This window comes from Ursus arctos, unplaced genomic scaffold (genome assembly GCF_023065955.2).
Source record: "Ursus arctos isolate Adak ecotype North America unplaced genomic scaffold, UrsArc2.0 scaffold_20, whole genome shotgun sequence".
Taxonomy (NCBI): domain Eukaryota; kingdom Metazoa; phylum Chordata; class Mammalia; order Carnivora; family Ursidae; genus Ursus; species Ursus arctos.
The window spans coordinates 28,114,558-28,130,756 of record NW_026622875.1 but is presented as its reverse complement, the minus strand read 5'-3'; the positions used below and the strand labels follow the sequence as shown (position 1 = coordinate 28,130,756).

Here is a 16,199-nt window from a genome sequence, read left to right as displayed (position 1 = left end):
GACTTCCCCCTCAGGGGGAATTTTGGCAGTGTCTCAAGATGTTTTTGATTATCAAGTGGGTTTGGGTGCTACTGGTATCTAATTGGTAGAGGCTGCTAAACATCTTATATGCATAGGACAGCACCCTACAATAAAGAATTACCTGGCTCAAAATGTTACTATTGCCAAGGTGAGGAAACCCTGCCATAGTCAAATACAGGAGTCAGGACTCTGGCTCATGCTCTTCCATGCACCTCTGGGGAACCTAGAGCTAGCCATACTCATCTGGAAATTCACAAAAGTAAAGAATACGATTTCCACATTCCCAACTACAATTCTATTTTATGGGATGTTTATTACTTTTATAAAGACACCTGTGCAACCTTATGACCTTATTATTTTTTTTAAGATTTTATTTATTTATTTGACAGGGAGAAAGTGAGAGAATGGGAAGGAAAGAACAAGCAGAGGAGCTGCAGAGAGAGGGAGAAGCAGGGTCCCCACTGAGCAGGGAGCCCGATGTGGGGCTCGATCCCAGGACCCTGGGATCATGACTTGAGCCAAAGGCAGACGCTTAACTGACTGAGCCACTCAGGCACCCCGACCTTATTACTTTTTAACTGTCTTTTCTGATTCAGTCTTGTGTTAGTAGTTCATGAGTCCATCAACTGCACAATGGTGCTGGTATTGTAACTGAGCTTCTCAGTAGTGAAGGAGAAAACAAAGGTTATCCTAATTCTCCAGTTAGACCCACCTCATGAGTTTGTGCAAATATAGTTCACAGTCCACAAGTTCTCAATTTTTACAAAGTAGAATGTGAGTAAGGAATCACCTTAATGGGACACTGCCCCTCTAATATCTCTATTGGTGCCAGAGAAATGACGTAACTGCATTGGAGAAACCGTGCCAGAATTCGGCATTCAGTGTGTGGGAACTGAGATTGCATAACCACAAAGCCAATTGGAAGTTTTTTCTTGTCTGTGTTACTTACATGAGTAATATGTAAGATGAGTGATAGAATGGGAGCCACAATTGCTGATATCAGATTGTTAGCCCTGGGTCTACAGCTGACCCTCCTGAATGACACATGTGTCTCTGACTTCCTCTCTTCTTTCTCCCTGTGTGGCACTTGGCAGGTGTCTGGTGGAGAAGGGAGACGTGGCCTTTGTGAAAGACCAGACTGTCATGCAGAACACTGCAGGTATATGCACATGCTCCTCTGTCCCCACAAATTGAGGTTGCTGGGCTCACTTATGCTCAGGATGCATTTGTGGACGTGTTAGGGACTCCGTTAGGATCCAGAGCTCTGATTCTCAACCTGTTTGTTCAGTAAAGAGAGAAGTGTTTACCTGGGTAGGCCGAACGGTGAGGGCCGTAAGGTTCTGAATTCTCTCCCAGGAGCCTTCCCATAGGTGCAAACATTGCCTTTCCCCTAAATACTCCAGACCACATTTCCTAAGAATGAAGACACTCTCTTACATACCTACAATGTGATTACCAAGATCAGGAAATGTATACTAACATGGATTTAATACTCACTGTGTTCACAGTCCATATTCAGATTTGGTGAATTATTCCCAAAAGGTCGTTTTAACTCTTTCCTATATTTCTGGGTCCAATATATATATTCCAAATATATTCTAGGTCCACTGAAAACACTTAGAGACAATAGTACCCCAGTGGGAATAAACACCAAGATCTTGGCTTCTAGAACCATTCTCTGATAGAATGAGCCAGGGCCCCTTGGAAAAAAGCTGATTCTAGGGCTGGGCAGGCAAAATATAAGGTGAACCTGGAACATCATGCTGAAGATGTTGGGATATGTCAAAATATACAGGAGCCATTTTTAAAGCCCTCCTACTAGCCAAATCTGGGACATTTTGAGCACCAAAAGAAATAATAATGGTAGTAAGAATAAAGTAGGAATAAAATAGGAATACATGAGTCTATCCTGATTAAACAAATGAAGGTGAAGGGAAAGATCTTCCTTATTGTAGAACATGAATAAATGTAGAAATAATTATAAAGTTAAAAAACTACCATTTGGCAAATAATATAGTAATAATTGTTTCAAGCAAGAAGCATCGATGGGTACTAAAACTAGTGGGTGAATATTAGATGCTGTGACACTGAAAAACCAAACAAAATTTTTTTTAAGTTGGTAAGAATGAGCACTCTACCTACCCCCTCTGTATCACTAACTGCTTAGAGAACCTGCTACAGGCCAGCCAGATAGTACCTCACTTCCTTTCTCATGTCCCTTCACCCAACCTCAGCTCTTCCCAGCAACTCACCTAGAGTGAACACGCTTAACACTGACTCTTCTGAGAAGCCTTCTCAGATGGCATGTCCCCATCCCACAATAGGATCTTCTGTCCCTGTAGCTAGTATTATTGAGTTCATCTCATTCTGTAATAAATCGTAGCCACAGAAACTCTTTTGAGCTCTTTTTTCCTCCTCTTATATCCTAACACTTACTCTAGTAAGTGGCACACAGAAGCTGCTAAGTACTTACTTGAAGGAATACTGTGTTGGCTAATTTTTCTTTCTTCTCTCCTATTATTTTTTGCTTTTTCCTTTAAAGGCTGTCCTTTTCCTACTACCTGAGTGTTACCTTAAGATTGGTTCTTTGTTATCCCTTGATTTTTTTTTTTTCTTTTTTGGTACTCCCCTGAATAGGGCTTCTCTCTCTTGGCCTCATCTCTCTACCTGCAATGACTCTAAGAGCCTTACCCCCTGATGGGAATGTAGAGCAGAGGCCTAACCTCCCATCTAAATAACATCCCAGAGCCTCTATTTGCCATGTGGTCATTTTTATATACAAAGCTCACTGGCACTGCAACCTCAAACCCTGTAAGTCCAAACTCCTCATATTCCTCTCAAAATCCACTCCTCTTCTCAGGGCCTCTGTTCCTATTGAGGACTTTATCATATGCCTAGATTAGTCTCTTGGTGGTCAGTACAGTGGTCAATACGTGTAATACACGTTACACGCCTAAAACCATGCCTCTTCCAGCCAGCTCTCCCTAATGAATATGTTGTCACCAAGCTGGTTCAGCTCACACAGCATTTAGAGAGTACTCTACGAAATATAAAATGTTATTATTATCTGTATCCAGAATTGGTTTTTTTGGTATGTGTGCTATTTTCCCCCTCCAATAAGACCGCGGCTTGCAGAGGGCATGCAACACAGTGTTGAGTAAATTCTTACATTATGAAGTGGAACAGAATTGGTTTGGGGAGAATGATGGTGGGTTTCATTTGGAAGGAGCTGAGTTGGAGGCACTGGTAAGAAAGGCAAGCAGAAATATTAGAGGTGAGCAAAGATGTGTATAGTTACTTGTGGGAGAGACACAGGCAATTTGGAGTTTTCTATTAAAACTATAAGTATATATTTGGGGAGAGTAGGCAAAGAGGGATTTTTATTTTATATATAATATACAATTTTATGATAGTGAAGTCACATATTATTTGTTCAATTAGATAAAAAAATTAAATGAAAATTAAATGAAAAAAAGATTTGCAATCCTGCCTTTTAGATAAGAACTAGAAATTGGGAAAACATATTTGAGAATTGCCTCAGGAAGAAGGAGCTGAAACCCTGAAAATGGGTGAGATTTTCTTTTTTTCAGAGAGAATACAGGAATGATGAAGCTAGTGGCTAAGAACAGGATATGGATCTGTATGCACAGAGGCATGTGCACATTTTCATGTAGAACCGGTATGAAAGCATCAGATTTAGAACACTAGTCCAGCTTGCAAAAGGGCCTCTGGGAAAGTTCTTTTGCTTGCTAATGCCAGATGGTATTGCACAGAGATGATCAGCCTGCTTAGAGGGTCACATTTCTTCGTATACTAGAGTAATAAGTCCAGATGCTTTGGAATTTAGTAGAAATGAAGATGTTTTTGAACATTGGCCAAGAATATAGCTTGCTTTTTCCTGGTTGGGTGGGGCAGTTTGGAAGGGGTGGTTGCTAGGAATTTCTGGTGAGTGTGAGTTGAATCTGACCTACGTACACGTGAGTGTCTCTTCCTCTCCACATCACTGTGACCCCAATGTGTGTACTTCTGCTGGCCAGTGGCCCTAGGTCCTTCACAAGTCAGTGGATTGGTCACATCCCCTCAGTGAAGGCACCTTGACCAAAGCTGTAAGCTGTGACTGACGCACCTTCTCCGTCCCCAGGAAGGAACACTGAAGATTGGGCTAAGAATCTGAAGGAAGAGGACTTTCAGCTACTGTGCCCTGATGGCCAAAGAAAGCCTGTGAGCCAGGCTAAGAACTGCTTCCTAGCCCAGGCCCCAAATCATGCTGTGGTCTCACGGAAAGATAAGGCATCTTGTGTTAGCAAAATGTTACAGGAGCAGCAGGTATGGACCAGCCAGGGCCTCCCATTCTTTCCTCCTGGGTGGGTATGAATTATCTGGGGGAGTTCAGTGCTATGTGCTGCCCATACCCCAGCATTCTCTTTCTGGCAACTAGAATTGGGAGGCCGTGGATTATGGAACTGGATTTCTTAGGCCCAGCTCTACTCATATCTTCAGGTCACTGGAGATTATTTCCCATGTGATCCACCTGCTTCTGGGTCCACACGTCTGCTTTCTTGCTCACCCCTGACCTTGCTCTGTGGTCCCTCATTTTCTCCACCTCTATCATTTTTGAAAATGAAAGAGAGTGATCCTGTGTGCCAGCCCTCTCCATGATATAAGTCATGAAATGTGGACTATATTTCTCTTATTTAGAGAGACTGAGAACCATTCCAACAGCCAGAAAAACACAGGATTCCTATCCTCAGGGAGCTTGTCCTCTGGGGGGAACAATCAACCCAGGGCCAACCTTGTTGGAGAGGGAGGGGGGCGGGGAGGCTACCTGAATATTCTAATTTTAAGAGTCCTCTACCCACAAACACCACTTTCCCCTCAACAACAGCTTCCTGCCTGCCAATAGTTTTCTTTCTTTCTTTCTTTCTTTCTTTCTTTCTTTCTTTCTTTCTTTCTTTCTTTCTTTCTTTCTTTTTTTAATTAAGATAGCATACCTTTGTGAGTTCTCTTAAGGTAAATGATAATAATAATTAACATTTAATGAACACTTCTTAGATGCTGGATGGAATGTTAAAGTTTTCATAATCATCATTTCACTTATAATCCTACCAGGCCTACAGTTAAGCCTCTTGCCCAAGAAAGGATCAAAGATGCAGTCAAACATGAAATTTAACAACTACCTGTACCACCCCTCATTGGGGGGGCTCACATTTAACATCTTTTTTGACAGTAATACTTGGAATACTTGGAAAATACTTTCTGTCCTCTCATTTCCTGGAAGCAGTCTCCAAGGCCATAGCCAATGAAATGGGGAAGGAGTGACTGAGTGGGTGGGAGGGTCTTCCCAGAGGCGGTGAGACCAGGATGGACCCTATAGAGGATGTTGGGGCCTCAAGAAAGCATGAAGCTCGGGCCAAAAGTGGGTGAATGCCAGGTTAAGGATATGGAAACATCCTGAGGCATCCTCTGCAGCTCCCTTTCTTCCCGGGGCTGGTTCCCAGCTTGTATCCCCCTCAACCCCCTCCTTGTATTCTCAGCTGCTTGCTGCCACAGGTCCTCATGCATTTTTCATCCATTTGACAGCTTTCGTTTGGAGGAAGTGGAAATGACTGCTCGGGCAAGTTTTGCTTATTCCACTCAGAAACCAAGGACCTTCTGTTCAGGGATGACACAAAATGTTTGGCCAAACTTCCAGACGGCACAACATATGAATCTTACTTAGGACCAGATTATGTCAGGGCTGTTTCTAACCTGAGACAATGCTCCACCTCAAGTGAGTAGGAGGAACAGCATGGGGGAGCTGCCAAGCAAACGCAGGGGTGGGGGGAGAGGGGTGTGGGGAGCATTCTGGATGGTGGGTAGATAAGGAGGAGTGGGTCGTGGCCCTCTGGGGATGAACAATGGAAATGGGCAAGATGAGATGATGAGAGAACACTGTAATCTCAGCACATGTGAAAGGCTACTTGGGCAGATGGTAAGGCGGACACAGGCTCAGGGCGCTAAGGTAATGAACTGCCCGGACATGAAGAATTCCATGTTATTACTAAGATAAGGAAGAGGTTGTATGTGCCCATGCCCATTGCTCTGCAGTAAACTCCTTTTTATACAGAGCTGCATCATCCAACAAATACAAGAGCCTCTAATTACCTATGGCAATTTAAATTTAAATTAATTAAAATTAAACAAAATTAAAAATTTAATTCCTCAGCCACACCAGCCACAATTCAAGTATTTCAATAGCTACATGCAGCTCAGATAGGTGAGCAAAGAGAACATTTCCATCATCGCAGAAAGTTCTTTTACACAGCGCTACTCTTGTAAGCTTGAACAATGACAACTTTTATAACCATAAAGTTGCCATACATACTACTCATCTAGAACACTGGTTTTCTAATACAGTATGACACAATACAATACAGTAAAACACACCTTTGCACTATAACTATGTTGGACACCATTTAATCACTTGAAGTCATTTCGAAGATGTGGGAGAAGAGCATGTGGATGGAGGGAGGTTGTGCTATAACTTTTGTGTGCATATAAGTGAGCTATGGTCCTTAAAATACTGATCCCCGGTCCCTGGGGATACTGATTCAGCGAGTTTGTGCCAGGGTCTCATAATTCCAGTGTAAGGAACGTGCTTACCCACAGCTTACTGCTGTGAGCACCTAGCTTATATTCACCTACCCTATATCCTCCATAAGGGGAGAAAGTCTAGCTCTGCTATTCTCTGCTCCTTCTCCAGCCCCTAGCATGGAAATTGGCATGTTCTAGGTGCTTGTCGTATTAGTTCCTCACCTTTCTAAGGAGATCAGAGAGGGCAGTCCTACAAGGCTTCTCCCAACTACATGGATTTAGGTGTGGGAGCCCTGCCTACGAGACACAAGGTGGGGATGACACAGGGCAGGGAAACCATGTTACCATCCTTGGTGCATGGTACTTCCCAGAAAGACACAGGAGCTGTGCAGGCAAGTGGAGAAGGCCACTGGGAGAATGGTCCAATCCACCCATCAGAACCCAATGGGTCTGAGAGGTTTTATATCAGACTTAACTATTCATTCACTCAACAGAAAAATATAGGTAGATTTTTAACTGTCCTACCTCTCTTCTCTGCCCCACAGAACTCCTGGAGGCCTGCACTTTCCACAGACTTTAAAATTCAAAAGGTGGAGCCACACCAAATGGAGATGGGAGCTCTCGTGACCCATAAGCTTCCCTCTGGGTTTCGCTGGCCTGAGTGGTTTGTTTGGTTTCACAGTTCAGCGGTGGTACCTCTGTAGAACATAAAATAAAAATTATTATTGGTGTTATCTTTTAAAAACTTCATTGTTTTCTAAATGTTTGGCCTGGAAGGATTTTTTTTTAAATACTACCTGCAATACTAAATACTATGTGCAACTGAGCTTTTCCTTCAGAGCTCAATGTTCATCTGACCCCTTCCGCAGCTTTGCTTGTGGTGCCACAGCCACACCTCCTGGGTACAGTTCAAGTAAATTCTTTCTGAAAGGGGTCTGCATGGTTATTATAATAGAATCAAGTGTATGCGGCTGTGTGTGTGTGTGTGCGTGCGTGCGTGTGTTGCTGGGAAGGGGCAGGAAGGAGGATGCTGAGTGAGTTACTGAGATGGAGTGTTCAAGGGAGTACAGAAAAAGACTACAGAAGACATGTATTCTAAAAATATTTTAAATGAATTTCATCAGGTATACTCGAATCAGGTCCTGATTCTGCAGGTCGGAAAAGTGAACCACTGGAACATCTGAAAATTATCGCTTGACCCTGATTCCCACAGTAGTCACTACCCTGTCTCCTCACTCTTTCCACACCTCACTTATTAATGGTCGAACAGGAACCAGTCTTCTGCTGCACTCACTTCCCTGCAGCTACCTTGGCTAAGGTCACTGCCCATCTGCCAACTGTGAAAACCAATTTTAATTCTTTCAATCCTGAGTCTGTTAACTGCACTTGATACGGCCGGCCACTCGCCAATCACATGACTGGTATCCCTGAGTCTGAGATCATTTCCACCATGCTTTAGAGCTACTGGGAATAGAAGAGGGAAAAATGTGTCTGGTGAATGAGACATTTTAGTTCATGGAAGAGAGGGGAAAAATTGTGTCACTACGTTTATTTCATTGTAACTCTCCATTTGGTATTTGAATGAAGAAGAACAACACTTTCAGCAAGCAGCAGTCAGTACCTGCCTGTCCTTCTTCTGGGTTCATCTCCACACACCTCCTGGGAGCGTGTGTTGGTGCAGGTGTGAGAGGACAGCTGATCCTCTCCTGCTCTCATTCCTGAGAATGGCACCACCTTCCCACTTGAGTGTGGAAGGTGTGCACATTTCTTCTGCCTTTACCCAGGAAATGTGCTGAAAAAAAAAGTCTGTGTCTGGTTAAAACCTTCTTTCTTTCATCATTCCCAAACTTTTACCACCAAGGCAGAACTTTCTCATTCATGTAGCTCTGACTAAAAATTCTTGCATAGTTGGGACAGTAATGGTAAGTATTCTCCTGTTTGGCCCTTCCTCCTTCCCTGCACTTTTAGCTCCTAACCAAGGAATCAATGGTTATTATAAAGAAGCTGTGTGTGTGTGTGTGTGTGTGTGTGTGTGTCTGTGTGTCTGTGTGTGTCTGTGTGCACGCACATGGTGGGTGGTGGATACAGAGCAGGGGCCAGGACCATAAGAAAGAAAGAAAAGTAAATATGGTAAAATTACTGTCATTTCTGATAGTTTTAATTGATAATGCTAATTTAAAATAAAGTAGTTGGTTTACTTGCTTTAACCTCACATCCTAAACATCCTGTCTTAATCTGGAGTCCATTTGCCTACATTTATCAATGAAATGCCTGGGAAATGAATTGTACTATGTTTGAGCATACAGTTAAGCATAAAGGAGCCCACTGCCTGGGCTTAATGGATAAGTTACTTAACCTCTGCCTCATTTGCCTCTGTAAAATTGGAATAATGGGTTGCTGTGAGGATTAAGCAAATTAATAAATTAAAATGATTTAAAACAGTGCCTGGCACTAGTAAGCACTCATTAACATTAGCAATTATCGTCATCACCCACCCTCTTCTCCATGTACCAGTCTTGCTTCCATACCCATTCCCACCCTCACCTCACTGTTCCCTCTGAGTCCACTTTTCATTCAAGCCTCCATCACAGGGCCCCTCTGTTACAAGAGATGCTGCTGACCACTTCCAGGACATGTCTGACTCCTGTGTCACTGACTCTTCCTTCTTAGGCATCTTTGTGGGTTCCTTTCTCCTCACTTTTCATTCTGTCCCTGATTTTAATGACCGCTTATTTATGCCTGAAACTCAGATGAAAATATAGCACGTATTGCTGAAACTTTACTTCTGTTTATTCTATCACCTGCTTAATATAAGATTTTAGAACTCCCAGAGGCACCTGAAACTCAACATATAGAAAAGAGAGGCAATTTTCATTCTGGTAATGCCCTCAGCCCCAAAGTCCCTCTCTAATTCACTTTATGCACTCTGATCTTTTCAGTACCCCACACCAACTGCTTCCGATGCAGTCTTGGTAACTCTCCATCTTAACTCAGCATACCCAATTAATCACCACATCCTATATATTTTCCCTCTACACATCTTTCAAATCTGTGGCCTCCTTTCCGCAGCTACCTCTGTTCCTGGTTCAGACTCTGTGTATCTTTTGCCAAAACACTGCAACAGCTCCCAGCTGATCTCCCTGCCTCAGTGTTTCCTCTCTCAAATCACCGTTCTCCATTTTTCTGCCAGTCATCTATGTCACCCGCAACTGAAACTTCTTATCCCATTCTGGATAAAGTCTAGGTTCCTCAGCACAGCACACAATCCCTTCAGGTTGTTCCTGCCAACCTTTCCTGCTTCGCCTCCTGCCACTTCTGCTGAAATGACATCAGCTTAGTGACAGACTGCAAACTGGCAGCCTCTAGGTGGGCCACTTCCGGCCCCCTAAGGTGTTTTATTTGGGCGACAAGTTTTGCTTTTTTTTTTTTTTTTAATGTTTTTCATTACTTGCTGGAATTTCAAAAGTGGAACATTTCCCTTTCCAGCTTCTCTGGAAAAACTGGAAGAACAGGCCACTTTGGTTCCACATACCTGCCTGGCAGAGTAGAGGCTGTCCACTCTGGGCAGGAATGACAGCTGCAGTTTTCAACAGCTTCACCCCGCGCACTGATTTTCCTAGCTGCTTCCCACAACGTCGAAATCTCAGATGCAGCCCTAGATTTACGGTATAGGGACTGTACTGTAATTGCTCGTTTTCTTCGACACAGAACACCCTTTCCCCTTTTACACCTGCAGAGGCTGCCATCCCTCACGGTTCAGTTCCCGGCACTTCCCTCCAGGATCTTTTCTCTGAACCAGTGAAGGACTAGGAGTCCCTTTCTGTATTCCCATATCGCCCCGTACACCCTCTGTCACATCCCATGCCATTTTATACTCAGATGAAAAGTTTGTGAGATGCTTGAGTTCCTCACAAGACTCACCTCGCGAAGGGAGCGACTGAGGATTTCTTAAGCCGTTCATTTTATTCATCCATCATTCCGTCAACACCCATGAAAAGGGCGGCGATATTTAACTCATATCTTAAGAATAAGAGTGTCACTCGTGAAATACCGCGAAACGCCGCTCGTTCGGTGGAAACAGATACAAGAGAACTGCAACTCCCATCAAGACCTTCGGGATCCCGGCCCCTTTGAAGAAAGAAATATAACCTGGGAACTACCACTCCCGTGATGCTCTGCTTCGGACGCCTGCGCAGAGTCCGGGGCCACGTCGCTTTCCCGGCGCTGGAGACCACGCATCTCAGCCATGGCTTCCGAGGACTCCCGGCGAATGGCGAATGGTGGCAATGTCGGGGGAGCCTTCCAGCTACACCTAGACTCCTTGCGGCAGGAGCTGCAGCAGAGGGACCCGACACTGCTGTCAGCCGTCGTGGCGCTTCTCGCGGTGCTGCTGACGTTGGGTAAAGAGGCAGCGGGTGGTTTTGGCGGGTGTACGGCTGCCGGGGTTCCGGGCTTGGACTCGGTTTGTGCGGACCGCGGACGCGGGGCGGCGAAGGCACCTGGGAGACATATAGAGAGGGAGACTCACCTCCTGTATCAATCTGCCTTGCTGCCTGAAGCAGCGGGAGTAGCGCTGCATTAGAGAGGATCCCCTACAACCCTTGGACTGACGTCCTGGTGCTTGGGGGCGCGGGTTACTCTTCCTTTATCGGCCCCTGTTACGCCTGAGCGCGCGGTTCTCTCCGCCCCCCCCCCCCCCCCCCGTTCTTTGCTCTTACTACTAAAACTCACGCGATCTTTACTCCCAACTTTGTGTCCTGGGCGCTGCGGATACACAGTTAATAAGACAAGATTGCACTTGAGAAGTCCGCAGTGAGCAGACACAGAAAGGTTGACAGTTGATAGTGGTTGGCACTCAGTGGAGTCCTTAATGATAGAGTAGGTAGGCAGTTAGACATGAGCGGGAGGCAAGGACGTTGATAAATAGGTTACACATTAGAAGCCTGGGGGCACAACATCACACATTTATGGGGAATCCAAGAACCCAGACCTCCATTCACTCAGCGCAGACTCTCCCGCCGGTAACACTAACAACAACAGTAATGATTATAATGGTGGTAAAAAGAATAAAAGTTACGTTCCAGCTGAATGAGGTGTTCTGTGATAGACTTCTGTTAATTTCCCTACCCCAACCATAGAGGCATACTATTGATGATCAAGGCATAATTTTGGTTGTTTTTCTCTATTCTACAGTGTTCTGGAAGTTCATCCGGAGCAGAAGGAGCAGTCAAAGAGCTGTTCTTCTTGTTGGCCTGTGTGACTCTGGGAAAACATTGCTCTTTGTCAGAGTAAATGCTTAGATCTATACCTCTACTAAAGTTGATAGGAAATGTTAGGCCATCCCATTATTGGAAAGAATTGAAAAACTTGAAAAATTCATAAACTGGAATTCCTTGACCATTTCTATTTTCTTGAACGTGCCAGATACTGACATTTAGTCCTTACCCATTTAAGGGTTTTATGTAACTACTTTCATGTGGTGGCCAAGGATGCCAGAACAGCAAAAGAGATAGAAGACAGTGATCTGTATAGGGTGTATAATTCTTGTGTAACAAACTCTTCTGAGAACTTGTCAAAGAAGTTTTTTAAGAGGCTGGTTCTTTGACATATTGGGCTACTTAGCCATCTTTTCACTAATATTTAGTCTGTTTAGTATTTTAAACGATTTTTTGTTATGGAGAGTAGCAGAGATTTTCTTATTATTCTTCCTTTTGAGAGGATAAATTATTTCCTTTCCACTAAGAAATATAATTTATAATCATTTGTGATGATTAAAGATGTTTATGGAAGTTTGGTGAATTTGGCCACTAACCGTTTGAAATGAGGTTTTTTGTTTTTGTTTTCACTGTGGAGAGGGGAATGAAGATGCAATGAATGAGATTTTTCTACAAGGAAAAAACAATATAGTCCTTTTCAGTTGTTGCAAACAACATTCATTTATTTGACCTGGCCCATTGGAGAGTTAGAACAAAATTACTCTCTTTAGGTTTGCTATTTATATATTTACTATGGTCTCTTTCAAATTGTTTTTTTACAGTTGTTAACTGGCCTTTACAGAGACACTCAGACTTCTATCACCGATAGCTCTGCTGTGTACAGAGTCAACAATACCAGGGTAAGGGGTTCGTAGAATGATGGGAGTCTGACAATTTTACTTGACTTTGGTGTGTCAGAAAAGGACATTTGTAGGATGAATTAGTCTTGAGGATGTAGGTACCATTCATAGCTTATTTTTATGGATAAATAGAATCCATGTGACCAATTCTGCCTTCAGCCCTCCAAGCCGTGGTTTCATCATGCCGTCCCCTGTTTTGTTGTACTTCATGCACACTGATGTTATATCACATTTTACTAGTTTTTGTTTCTATGTTTTCTTTCCAACTTTACCATGAGTTCTAGAGGGTGAGCATTAAACCTTTTCCTTTATATTTTGAATAGGTAATATATGTATATGGGACAAAAATTCAAAAGATTAAAAAGAATATTCAGTGAAAAGTAATTTTGCCTTTCCTGTCCCTACTAGGTCTTCTCCTTAGAGGTAGTAACTTATCATTTTCTTGTGAACCTTCAGATGGTCTGTGCATATGCAAACATATCTGTGTATCTGTTAATTTTTTTTTAAAGATTTTTTTTTGTAAGTAATCTCTTCACTCAACATGGGGCTTGATCCCACAACCCCGAGATCAAGAGTTGCATGCTCCACCAGCTGAACCAGCCAGGCACCCCAATTATTTTCTTTTTAACACTTTGTTCTGCCCACTGTTATTTGTTTGTTTGTTTGTTTAAAGATTTATTTATTTATTTTAGAGAGAGAGAGAGCACCCATGCACAGGCCGGGAGAGGGGAAGAGTGAAAGGGGGAGAGAATCTCCAGCAGACTTCTTGCTGAGCATGGAGCGTGACCTGGGGCTGGATCCCAGGACTCTGAGATCAGGAACTGAGCTAAAACCAAGAGTTGGGTGCTCAGTCCACTGAGCCACCCAGGTGCACCATGTTCTATTTGTTTTTTTTTAACAATATGACTGATACAGTTGGGTTGTTTTGTTTTTCTCCCTCATTTGTACACATAGTACCAGCTGGCTGATTTGTGAGCTACATAGTATTCCATGAGGTGGCTGTACCATTCAATTAAGTTATTATTTATTAAGAGCTCTATTAACATTTAGTTTGTTGTTATCTTTTGCTTTTACAATGTTGTAGTGGACATGTTAAAGAGTACACATGAGTATATTTCAAAAATACCAGTAAGGGATGATGAGAAGAGCTTTTTGTGTACCTATGTAGATCCAGAATGTGGATAGTGACTGCCCAGTTGATTGTAATGAATAATAAGTATTTGGTGAGTGGAAGAAAGGCTGGGGGCTGGTTGGAGGGATAGATGTATAGATGGATGAATGAAAATGATTAAGAGAACTTTTCTCCTTCTCTTTGCCCCTTGCCCCCTTTTCTGGTGCCTCCAGAATTAAACATTGTAAACAAAGATAAAGAGACATTCTTCTAAATGTCTTATAGATATTTTTTGCTTTTTTTTCAATAATGGCATTCTTTGTAGCCCAGTCCTTTTTAAAGTCCCAAGATTTTTGATTTTGAAAGTTCAGGTTTGGGAGATCTTTAATTCTTGGGGGACTTGTGCCAGATTTTTTAAATGGGATATTCCGGGGTATACTTTAGACCCGTACTTTCTGATGAAATAGCCATTGGCTATATGTGATTATTGAGCACCTGAAATGTAACTAGTCCAAATTGAGGGGTGCTGTAAATGTGAAGTATACACCAGATCTTGAACTTGGAATGAAAAGTAAAATATCAACAATTTCTTGATTTTTTTTTTATAAAGATATTTTAGATATGTTGGGTTAAATAATATATATTATTAAATTAACTATATCTTTTTACTTTTTTAATATGGCTTTTGGAAAACTTAACATTATATATGAGACTTGCATATTTTTATTGAAAATGTAGGGGTGCCTGGGTGGCTCGGTCATTTAAGTAGCTGACTCATGATTTTGGCTCAGGTCATGATCTCAGGGTTATGAGATCAAGCTCTCCATAGGGCTCTGTGCTAGGCATGGAGCCTGCTTGCGATTCTCTCTACCTTTCCCTCTGCCCCCACCCCCTGCCTCCTCATGCGTGCTCTCTCTAAAAAAAAAAAAAAAAAAAGAAAAAGAAAAAAGAAAATGTAGAACATTCCTCCCTTCTTTTTTTTTTGCCCCTCCCCCCCATTTGTTTTAGATGTAGTCTCTCTCTCAGGTTAGTAATGTATCTAGTAATGTGTCTTTCTGAATTGCTTATAGTGGTATAGATTATGAAATGTGATAATGGGTCCTAACCTGAGATCCCTAGACTCTTACCAGTATGTTTTTTAAAGCTAGCATACATCATATTTTTACCCATAAAAGACTGCACAAACTAAGTGACAGTCCGTAATGGATCTGGCTGTAATTATGTCAGATCCGTGCATGATACTGACTCCCTCCTGCTGACCAGTGGTTAAGACTGGCTCTGGATAAGGTAGAACATCTGAGAAATGTTCATGGGCCTGGTAAGTGTACCAGGATTATACCAGAGAGTCTTACTGAGCATAGCCACATCCACACTGAACCTGAGCTCAAGAAGGAAGGCCTGGAATGAATAGCCCTTAAGTGGGTGCTTAATGAGTCCACTCTAGTACAGGCAGAACGCCTCCCGGTTTCAGTGATTGACACAAAATATTGACATTTGGGACAAACGGTGTGTCTAGTCGACAAATATTCAAAAATTAAATTACAGTGGACATGTAAAGGAATGTTTTTTGGTTACAAAGATGGGGGATCCCCGTAATGGTAACATGCTATATGATAAAGTGTAGTTCTCCTGTTACATTATTTAGTTTGTGAATATTTACTACTATTTTCACGTTTTTGTTTTTATTCATACTAATATATTTCCCCAGCCTCAGGTGGACTACACTTCCCTGACTCCCCCAACGGGGTCAGTTTCTCATGTACCCTCAAAACATTTATCAAATTTATAATTTTACATATATTTGTAATTTTACATTGTGTTGAGCTTTCTGATTATATTATAAACCCTGTTGGAAAAGGGATTATGTCTGTTTTTGCTCACTGTTAAATCCCTGGAGCCTCTACTAATGATTTATAAATAGAAGATGCTTTGTGAATATTTGATTCATTAATTCATTATGGTGAACATTTTTTTTGATTCATTAATAAAATGGACACTTTTCTGGTACCTGAAATCTCATATGAAAAGTTTATGTTGTGAATGTGAATCAGGACCAAAACATTCATTTAATGTTATTACTGCCATCCTTAGGCCACTAGCCTGACCTTGATTGATCTCCCTGGCCATGAGAGCTTGAGACTTCAGTTCTTAGAACGTTTTAAGGCTTCAGCCAGGTAAGTAGGATTTGGAGTGAACTTGCCTGAATCTGTATATCAGTGCTACCCATACTTGGTCTGGTGGTATCTTCCCCTGTGGGGGAAAGAGCATGGACCCTGGGGTCAACCATTTCTGGGTTGCAAGCCTACCTTTAGTAGGATTTTATGAGGATTATATGAGATAATGTTTGAAAGTGTTTCTCAGGAGTGTTCAGAAAGTGTT

General features: G+C 42.4%; 1 protein-coding gene across 1 annotated transcript in view; it reads left to right on the top strand.

Annotated features, from left to right (window-relative positions):
* LOC113253952 (serotransferrin-like) overlaps window positions 1–16,199 on the top strand; it is a 52,820-nt gene that overhangs the window by 20,533 nt on the left and 16,088 nt on the right. Inside the window, 8 exon segments of the mRNA XM_026497056.4 lie at window positions 1,116–1,180; window positions 4,163–4,347; window positions 5,602–5,791; window positions 10,735–10,820; window positions 10,823–10,994; window positions 11,788–11,882; window positions 12,632–12,709; window positions 15,912–15,994. Of these exon segments, the coding sequence (XP_026352841.3) occupies window positions 1,116–1,180; window positions 4,163–4,347; window positions 5,602–5,791; window positions 10,735–10,820; window positions 10,823–10,994; window positions 11,788–11,882; window positions 12,632–12,709; window positions 15,912–15,994 (954 nt within the window).